The 10,650-nt window shown below is 34.8% G+C and overlaps 1 protein-coding gene across 2 annotated transcripts; it reads right to left on the bottom strand.

Moving 5' to 3' along the window:
- Positions 1-377: 377 nt before the first annotated feature.
- Positions 378-10,077, bottom strand: LOC108338313 (polygalacturonate 4-alpha-galacturonosyltransferase). Of its 2 annotated transcripts, none has more exons than XM_052868482.1 (11): positions 9,729-10,077; positions 9,482-9,639; positions 3,885-3,919; positions 3,724-3,783; positions 3,486-3,623; positions 3,326-3,386; positions 3,198-3,244; positions 2,388-2,722; positions 1,929-2,286; positions 1,174-1,761; positions 378-1,065 (listed from the first exon to the last, which is right to left on the bottom strand). In XM_052868482.1, exons 2-11 carry the CDS (start codon positions 9,612-9,614, stop codon positions 790-792), a joined length of 2,031 nt encoding a protein of 676 aa, XP_052724442.1. In that variant the 5' UTR covers positions 9,615-9,639; positions 9,729-10,077; the 3' UTR covers positions 378-789. The 2 variants fall into 2 exon arrangements, with proteins under 2 accessions (XP_052724442.1, XP_017430601.1); XM_017575112.2 differs by having other exon boundaries at positions 3,501-3,623; positions 9,729-10,075.
- Between the last annotated feature and the right edge of the window lie 573 nt (positions 10,078-10,650).

The following is a 10,650-nucleotide window of genomic DNA, read 5'->3' as shown; positions in this document are numbered from 1 at the left end:
CATTCACTTTGTATGGACTGTAATGTCTTAATTTTGCTTACCTTTTATGCATCTTTTTCGTTGGGTTCAAGTCCTGAATTAGCATAAATTCAGAAATACTAATTTATTATTTGAAAAAAAAATATGTATAATGTAAATGAACCCATTGATTGTACATTCATAAAAAAATATTTATAAGAATGACATACTTAAAAAATGCATAAAATATTACATTACTGAAGAAATCTTATTAAACTCGTATTTAGTTTCCATTAAACAAATAAATAAATACATGCAACAAAAAAAATTATACTCTACTAAAACTCACCTAAGTGCCAAAGTGGAGCAGTGGAAGCTTACTCAATTAATGAAAAAGGAGAATTAGGAATAGCAAGGCATAGTAATGAAAAGTCCATGATTTGAGAGTTTAAAAACATCTATACATAGAAATAAACCCTTAAAACAGAAGAAATTAAGTTCCAAAGAATACAGAAATGTGATGTTTGATTTCAAGTCCTATCCAAGAACCAGAGTATGGTACAATGAGGAGTTTTTATGGTAAACAAGGTGCACTACTTCTGTACCTTGTTTCGAATGGGTGAGTTTAGTGAACAATTTAAATGAATTGATAGAAAAAATCGATGACGGGGACAAATATATAACACGAGCTTAACCTACCCATCCTATGCTCTAAGACATGTATCATCATTCTAGCAGATGAAATAGCAAAACCAGAAAAGTGAGAAAGTAGGGAAGGCTGGAGAAAATAGAGAGAATTGTTCTCTGTATTTGGGACCAAATTATGAAGGGTTATTCATTTAGCTTACAGGTCCGAAGATAGGGATGACTGTACTTGACATATTTGATCCAGTAAGACCGATACTTTGTCATGGCAATTTCTAACCATGGCTTCATATTACCATTGTAGTGTACAACTGCTGCATTATCAATCTCTGATCGATCCACACTTGGATTATAACCCAAACCAAGTACATGCCATGATTTATCTAGCGGATGTGTCAACCCATAGAACGTTATTAGCCCTGGAGGTAATGTCCCCAGCTTCCACAGCACCCTGTCTTCATTCTAGAACCAGATAGAAAAAACGAAAGTCGGTGAAAAATTTGTATCGATATTCTATTTGTGTGAGAATAGACAATTTATGTAAAACCAATGTTTCGTTCAACTGCTTACCATATTCTGCCACTTGTGATATATACCGGTGATGTCCTTCTTTTTCCACTCCTTTAGATCAAATATGTTCATCCCGTATGCCCAACCACAGGCATTTGGATCAAAATTTCTTGCAATATGCGGATTAGAGAAGTTAAGGTATTTGTCAAATCTATGAAAGCTCTGACCACACGTTTCAACAGCACCATTTACTTTCCCATTAAGATCCACATCCCATAATCCAGTCAAATCCTTCTGAACAACAATGTCATCATCAAGAAATAAAATTTTATCCAACTTTGGATAAACCTGAGGAAGATAGAATCTCAGATGGTTGAGCATTGAGAGATATTTTGGATTCCTATACTTAAGATTGGAAGCACCGAAAGAAAGTGTGTTTGGATGGCCTGCTTTGAAATAATACTCTTTCATTGTAGAAGATTCGAGCTGCCGCAAGACTGGGCAGTAGGACGAGTTCAACCACTTAAACTCATCAACATTTTCAACATGGACTGTAGCTTTTCCAGGAGGGTTCAATAGAAACCACATGTTCATGGCACCAAAATTTAGTTTATCAGTAACAATGTGAAAAACATGCTTTGAAGGATCCTGCAATGTCCAAGATATTAAACATAAAGACAATGAGGGCCGGATATATGTTATAGATACATTTCACGTGCAATATATGTTAATGTCAAGGCACAATTATTTGGAATATATAATAAAGGAAACAATGCACTTGCACATAGTATTGTTAAAAAGACAGTCCAAGTCACCTTTGCATTCGTAATAGTTGAGTTGACAACAACAGAGGCAGCCAAGACATTGTCTGAAAACAGTGCATAGTGATAAAGACTGGGATTCTCCAAATTCTCACTTCGAGGGAACATTCTCTTTCCAGGAGGAAGGAGGTAGTAATCTATGGTAAGGCGCATGGATAAGCAATGGATTCCGTTTGGTATGGTCTTAGCAGCCAACTGACTGAGAAATGTGCTCTGTTTCTTCAAACTCCTAACTCGATCATCAGATGTCTGTAGCATTGCTCTTAGTTTTCCAGTGACCAATTTGCAGTCATACAATAGCTCCCTTGCTTTTGACAAAATTTGACCCATAGCCTTTATTTTCCCATGTGCACTAGAGATAATTAGACGCTCAACTAGTTAAGTCAGCAAATTCAAAAGAATTAAAGTGCTAATAAATGCATTCCTTCTATAAAATTACACAAGGCTTCAAACCTGTGATGTAGATCCGCATCAGAAACTATGTCACCCAAGGCACGTTGACTCTCTTTGAGCCGGAAAATTAGTTCTTGATAAAGTTCGACCTTGTTCTTCATCCTTGCAATGCTTAAATATACCCTAGCCATAATGATCTGGTCTCGCATCAACCGAACGGTAGAATCACCATTTTCATTCTCAATTTCTTTCCTCCAAAGGCTGTATTTCCCCAGAACAGCTGACTCAACATATTTTGAGCGTTCAATAGCTGCGTTTTCAAGTTTTACAATTACTACATTATCCTTTTTTACCAACTCAGCAGCACGCTTTTCCCGCCTCTTCTCTATTAAATGCTGGAAAAAAAATTATAAAAAACATGAAACAAGTTTATTTAATTGTGGTCTGAATATGTTATTTCCATACACTCCCAAACAATCTAAGGCAAGTTTCTACTATCTTTTCTACAAAAAGTGCTACTCCAACTTTTTCATCAATGGGAAAGTTGGCGTAGCACCAGTGTTGGGTAAATTAGTTTAGTGAGTAAATCTACAAAGAATAGAATAAATACAGATATTGTAAAATATTATTTCTAATTTAAGTGAGTACTAAATTATAAAATTCAATGGTTCAATAAGATCTGAATAAAATGACATCTTTTGCTGCACAAATTTCAAGCAATTGAAGGTAGAAAAATCACATTTCCCTTTCCAAAAAAAAAGGGAAAATAAGGCAGAGTACATATCCACTGTGCAAATTGACACAAAACTATGGTTTACCCCAACAAAAAACTAGTGAGATTGAAGACAAATATCAAAGAATGATGCTCACCCTTCGGGTTTCATGTGCAGGACTATCAGTCCACAAAGGAATACCATCTGCATTAAGCAAAAAGAAAATTAGAAAGTAAAGTAAGAAGCAGAATCGAGCATACTAATTAATATAGATTATGATACCACCTGAAGACCGTCCATCCTTCATCTTTGGCTTTTCTTGTCTAACATGTGTTGGTTGGTTTAGCTGTAACAAAAAAGAAATACACGTTTAGCATCTACACAGCAAAAACGCCTTCTGTTTTTAAAAACAAAAATTAGGATTGAGAGCTCCAGGAAGAAGCACATTGTTCTTCCAAACCTCATGTGTACTGTTTGAAGTTTCTAATCCAACAACTCTCCATGAAGCAGACAAATTCTTTCTGAGATTGTCAAGACTGAAAGGTCCCAAATCATTCGTGCTGGATACAATAACATTAAGGACCTAAAAGATAATATTTATTAGAAAACCAATAAATATTCTTACATGAAATAAAAGTGACGAACATGGAAGAATAGCCCAAACTTTATAAGTATTTGCTTGCCTCTTCTGAAAGAAGTGACTTAAGATCCTGCAATGCCTGCCATTCTCTCCAATTGCTAACCTATAGCAGTCAAACATTTACTTAAAGGCAGAAGAGAAAAACCTAGAAGCTTTATCAAGTATTTGTTTTATAACATAACAATTTCACATAAAACAGGCTACCTGTTTACGTGGAACATCCGAAATATAATCTAGATCTGCACAATCCACTGAAAGTATCAGACTAACTTGAACTGATGATTATTTCCATTTAGAGAAATAAATAGAGATATTAATAAGAACATAAATCACTTTCAACATATTAAATTCAATCAAGCAAAATGAAGCATACTACTAAAAGTTACTTCTGTAGTCCACAAACAATCAATGAAGATAGAGTGTATAATATGTTAGCAGATACATGACAACTTTTTCTAAGGTCTAAGAGAAGACAAATTAATAAAGATTAACATTACAAGATATCTTTATATGAATTGTTAAAGTTACAAAGTTTTTCAGGGTGTTGAGTTTTTCCCACTGTGAGGAGTGCAGACCTAGTGAGTAATACATAAGTGAGTTATTCAGTTGGATTGTTTTTGTCAACCCATGTGTGATTTATTTCATTTCTTTAGCTTGTCCTCAACAGAGCCTCAGAGGCCTCTCCTCTGGACTAGTGATTCTTCTACTTGGGAAGGCCCAATTTGGTTTTTATTGACACAGGCAGTTGGGCATTGAACTCACACCGTTTGAATTTCGCACAAGTGCAATGTGAGGAAAAGTGTAGACTCAATGAGCTGTATGCAAGTATGGAAATTGATCCAAAATGATAAAAAAGAAATTCTTAAATACAAGAACCAAACTGATATATACTTTCTTCTCTTCATCCCACTCAATCTGGGACTTTATTTACCAACAAGGACGGAAGATAAACCTTTATAAATCTTATATGAATCTGTATTATTCAGTTTGTTGGGTTGAGTTTATACAGAGACATACACAAAAATAAAATATTATCTAAGGACTATCTAAAAGATAAATTAATCTTCGGTTACCTTATATAAAAGATAAACTACACATCTAATCAAATTCATACTCCCCTTCAAGCTATAGCATATATGCCAGAGCACTCAGCCTGTGACGAAGTTATTCTAGAAGATATTATAGGATGGGAAATTAATCCTAAGGATAATCTAAGATTACAAACTAAACGAAAAAATAATTTAAGATATTCTGTAATAAACTAAAGAAATTTTCTTTGTATTCTAACAGTCCCCCTTATGTTAAAGCTTAAGGAGCTTTAAACTCATTACATACCCTTGTTATAGATCGCATATAATAGGCAGTGGTAGATCTAAGCTATGTTTGACTGGAGCCTTCGGTCTCCAAAATTTTCTTTAAACATGTACAAATTAGTATATAAATAAGAATATTTATGCCTATATATAAAGGAGATTCCCTTTTTGGTGTTCACCTTCTTTTTCTCACTTTTACCCTTCAAGTTACTGTTTTATTAAATTTTAACTGATTTTTTAAATTTAATTTTTTTAAAAAAAAATTAACTACCTTTTAAAATTAAGTAAATAAAAATAATCTACTAAATAAATAAAAATAATTTACAAAATAAATAAAAACTATCTATAATTAAATTGTAAAAATTATTTATAATATTTTTATAATTATAATTTCATTATTTTTTTGTTATAAAAAAAATGAACACACATGAGCATACCACCTTTGTTTTTACTAGTATTTTTAAATTTAGTATATTTCATATATTTGACATCCCAAAATTTTTATATAATTATAAAAATAATTGACACCCAAAATATATTTTGAAGATCCACTGCTGATTATAAGTTCAGCTTGTCAAACAGAAAGTCTGTGCAAAATCGGCCAACACTTTTAGTTGTTAAAGCAAGTATGAAATCATCATCCTTATCAGAAATAAGGTTACCTTAAATAATAATGACATAAGTTCTCCCTCAAAAACCTCCACTTCTATACCGTCCACAGTAACCAAATATTTATTGCCGGAACCAAAACAAATTGTCATCCCTATTGTACATGGTTACTCCTGGGCTGAAACACCTTTTCCAGCAGTGTAAGACACCATTTCATCTTATTGTTTTCTTCTTAAATCCTCCCCTGAGAGATATCTCTAACCTTGTGTTTGGATAAGGAATTTTACAATTTTAAAGACATTCAAATACATTGAATTTGAATGCATTTCATTTCAAATGTTCTATTTGGATAAGACAATTTAAATTCAGTGAATTTTAATTTTTTTGTTTGGATAATGTACTTCAATTACTACCAAATTCAAAAAACTATTTAAATATCAAATAATTGTTAAGAATTAAAAAAATATCAATACCAATAATCTTTTATAATCAATCTTGACTGATGTTATTTTTTGGTCGAAGTTCTTCAAATTTTCTCATTTTATATTTGCTAAACTTTTTCTCAATTTATATTAAACAATACTCTTTTCAAGTTATGAAATACTACATTAGGCCAAACCCAAGTAATATAGCACCAGATCGAGCTCATGCAAGTTCAGACTGAGGCAACACGAGTCAAAGTTAAGCCAAGTCCCCCAAGCATGCTAAGTTTAGTCTGGGCCCAAGTCAAGCCCAAATTGAGCTAAGTCAGTATGGGTACAAGCTAAGCCCAAGTCGAGTACAAGCATCCCACATTTAGTCAAGTCAGGGTGGGTCCAAATTCATCCCAGTCGGGGTTAATCCATATTCACTGAGTTAGGCTAGACCAGGTAGGTCCTAGTTCAATCAAGACCAAGTTAGGACTAGCTTGATAAATACCAGTCGAGCCCAAGTTGAGTAGAGTTAGCCAGGGCCTAAGTCAAGTCGAGTCAATTTAGGTACAGATCGAACCTAAGTGAACCAAGTCAATTTGGGTCCAAGTTGGGGCATCCCACCTTCAATCGAGTTAGAGCGAGTCCACGTTCACGAGTTAGGGTTGACCACATTCAGTTGAGTTGGGCTAGGCCCAAGGGGGTCCTAGTTTGATCAAGACCAGGTTTGGCCTAGCTTGATCAAGACCAGGTTTGGCCTAACTTGATCAAGACCAAGTCAAGTCAAGCCTAAGTTGAGTTGAGTCAGTCTAGACCAGGTCAAGCCTAGTCAACCTATGCCCAAATTGAACCAAGTCAACCCTTGTTTAAGTCATGCCCAGTCTAGCAGGATCATGTTCAGTTGAGTTGGGCTAGGCCCATGTCGAATCAAGTTCAGACAGTTCAAACGGGCCAAGTCTACAACAAGTTGCTAGAGACAAATTAGGTCAAGTTTTAGCCAAGTCAAGTTGGGTCGAGAGATCGGATTGGGACCACGTCAAACTAAGTCGGGTCGATCTCACGCTAGGTCAAGCCAAATCTAACCAGACCTGGGTTGAGCCGAATCAATCCACACCCAGGTCAACCAAACTACAAACACCAAAATACAAATTTAAGAATATGAAGATTTTGAAATTCTTAAATTTTAGGTGGAATATAAAATTCTTCAATTTTAAGTAATTCAATTACTCTAATGAAATTCTAGAATTTCAAATTCTTCCAAAATTCCTCACTCAAACAACATATTTTTTCATAAAGCATTTTAAATTCTCTAAAAAAAATGAATTACCTTCTTAAAATGCCGTATCCAAACACACTATAAAAAATGTGCAATGTATAGTAAGAACATCAGCTAGAAAGTACTTATTTATGAACTTTTTTCCATTTCACTAGTGATACTAAATATCACATAAAGCCAAATAAAAGTACCATTACAAGAGCCAACACTAAGCATGCACAACTACCAAATTGAAACCTGAACATTATGCCCCTCTTTGCATGGATTCCCATATGAGGATCACATAAATGTGCAATCTTATTAAGTAATCTCAACATAACATTTTACTGATCAAATTTTAAGCATCTCTATTTAGTGAGAGGGCATGCCTTTATATTCACACTATCATCGATCACAACTAAAAAATTCAATGACCATCATGTCAACTGTCACTACAGTCCCTAATCTGAAGATGCCCAATCTCAAAATAAAGGAATTTTGGAATAAAGGGGAAGGACAAGAACAAGACAGAAACTTCAAGGAATCTTTCAACCACACTAAAAGCACTTAAGTTGTTGACACCATAGGCACAAATATAATAGTTCACTAGTCCAAGAAAAATTGGCTGCCTTTTCACCACCATGAGGCAAAAAGTTAGGAATTCAAAAGCAACAAAAACATAAACCCTTCCTTCTTCTAAATGTCCACACCACAACAATGAATTAAAAACAAGGCAAAGGCAAGGGAATGAAACCCATCCATATCTCCTCCCATGGTTAATAAAATCCTGACCCTTAGATAAAGTATTTATTTTTAATAAATGGTCACAATTTTTTCTGCCTTTCCACTTTTTCCTTTTCTATTTTTTTTTCTCTTATTCCCAACGTTTCAACCACCTTTTCCATCTACTCCTCATCGGTGGTGGTTTCTGTTTAGGTTACTGGTGACGATTGCAATGGATATTTGCCATGGTGATTGTTGTTGTTGGAATTATGTTGCAAATCTCACATCAACTATATGGTCAAATAATACTATAGAGGTAGACTCAAACCTCACTTTACTAAGTTGATTTTGTGATGTTGAATTAGGCTTAAACTTCACTTTCATAATATGGTGTCACACTCATTTAAAGCCTATTCTAGTCAAGTTTGTCAAGCCTATTGCATCACTCACTATTAAGTTCACCTCTGGTCACACACTCGAAATGTTTAATCCTTGGCATGAAAGGGTGTGTTGAAAATCTCACATCCACAAGAGATATGATCAAATAATAATATATAAGTAGATGCAAACCTTATCTTCCAAACCGATTTTAAGATACATCATTGTGGATGCACAACCTCAGTTGCTTATATGAAGTAAGAGAAACTTCAAGGGATAAACAGGGATAGACAAAAAAAAATGAAAAAAAAAAAAAATCTCAGCCCTCCATCAAAAAAGCCACACATCTGTCGGTGGTAACCTTTTCTGCTAGTGGGAGACTCGAGTCTGCTTCCCCCCATCCTAGAATCCATCTAAAACAAACAACCCCAGTTGCAGCTTCCACATTCTAACAAATCTAGCCTGGTTTTCTGCATTACAGACGTGTCATACCACATGTTACACTTGCAGAAATCCCATTCAAATGTGTATCCAACCAATTCCAGTCACAGCATGCCTGCTTAAGCATTTAATTGCATGTTTGGCGTGATTTTCTGAATCTAAACAAAATGTTAACAGTTGTAGTATCTACACTTTAACAAATTTAATGTAATTTTCTGCGTTACAGATAACCATCCAAACCACGCTCACGCTCTGACAAATCCCTCTCCCTTTGACCTTGCCCTTCCAACTTAACACTCTAATCACATACTACACTTCCAGAAATCCTATCCAAACGCGTGTCCAACAAATTTCATTCACAGCATCTCCAAGCATTTAAGCCCATCGGTTGTAGTTTCTACACTCTTCACAAATTTAAAATCGTTTTCGGCTCAACAGACGCTTGTCCAAGCATTACACTCACCCTCACAAAGTCCTCTCCCTCTCACACACGCCCTTCCAACTAATCACTCAAAATACTACTACCACAGACACTTAACTTCCCAACTAAAACCACAATTAAACCAAAAACCGTTCAAAAACATTAAACTAGTCAATATTACTCACTACACAGATCTTCAAACGCACAAAACAACAATCAACAAAGAAAAGAAAAACAGCAACCGAACTAACCAGCAGCGTAGAGTCCCCGAGCGAGGAAGAAAACCACAGGCGCAAGAACGCAGAGCAGAATGAAACCGAGAACGGGGAAGCAGGAGCCCTTGCCTCTGCTTTTGGCGAAGGAAAACCCTCTCCTCGGCGTCATTGCAAATCGGAGAGCGAAAACAAACCTGCAAAGCAAAGAGCGAAGTGAGAAACAGTTTGAAAAGCAACATTGAAAGAGAGAGAGCAAACGAGGCGCGAGAAAGAGAAATCGAACTTCGATCTGGTTGGAGAGTGAGCTAGCGAGGGTTCACAGCGCAATGCTAGTCGAAATCCATCACGAGAGAGAGAGAGAAGTTGCGTCGGTACTGTGCGCGTGAATCGAAGTTGGGAACCGACACTAACACTAATGTGTGTGTGTGAGAGTGAGAGAGAAAAATAGAAAATGAATGCGTTAATGGCGTGTGAGATAGAAAGTTAGTGAGAGAGAACGGTGACGGTAAATTTCTATCGCTTTCTGTTGTGTTTTCCATGCGGGGCCATTGTGAATGATATTTATCCTAGTATTTTATAATCTTCGTTGTTGGAGGTTCGCCATCGGATAACGGCGCCGATGGTCAGAACGACGTCGTTGTCGGCAAAAGAGATAAAGAAGAAAAAAATACAAGACTTCTATTATTAGCCTATTCGGGTTTTGACAAGGTGGGAATTGTTGTTTACGTTTTAAAACAAAATTTAAATTCTTTTATGAAAAAAATTATTTTGAGAGGGGTTAGACTTATTTGGCATTTTTACTTTATCTTTTCATTTAAGTAAATGGAACTCATTTTTGTCAAATTAAATATAATTTTACTTCTATTTTTGTCCAGTTTAATTTGATTTTTTTATGTTAAATTTTTAACTTTTATCAATTTAATATTTTTATAACCACACTTAAATAGTTAATGGAAGGTGAAAAATATATATTAAGGGTTAGTTTGTGTATTATTTTTTTTATTTTAGAAAAAAATTATTTATGTGTTAAGTTAATAAATATTATGTGTCAAGTTATTATCATTGTTTCATGTTAAATCAATATTATTGTTGTATCAAGTCAATATTAATGTCATGTATTAGTTAATGTCTTATAGTCAGACTTAATTTTTGTTAATTTTATTCAATTTATTATAATCATTTCATAGTTTGCTCAATTCAGTTAT

This window comes from Vigna angularis, chromosome 9, assembly GCF_016808095.1.
Source record: "Vigna angularis cultivar LongXiaoDou No.4 chromosome 9, ASM1680809v1, whole genome shotgun sequence".
Classification (NCBI taxonomy): domain Eukaryota; kingdom Viridiplantae; phylum Streptophyta; class Magnoliopsida; order Fabales; family Fabaceae; genus Vigna; species Vigna angularis.
Note: the sequence above shows the minus strand (reverse complement) of the source record. Positions and strands in the feature narration are given on the sequence as shown.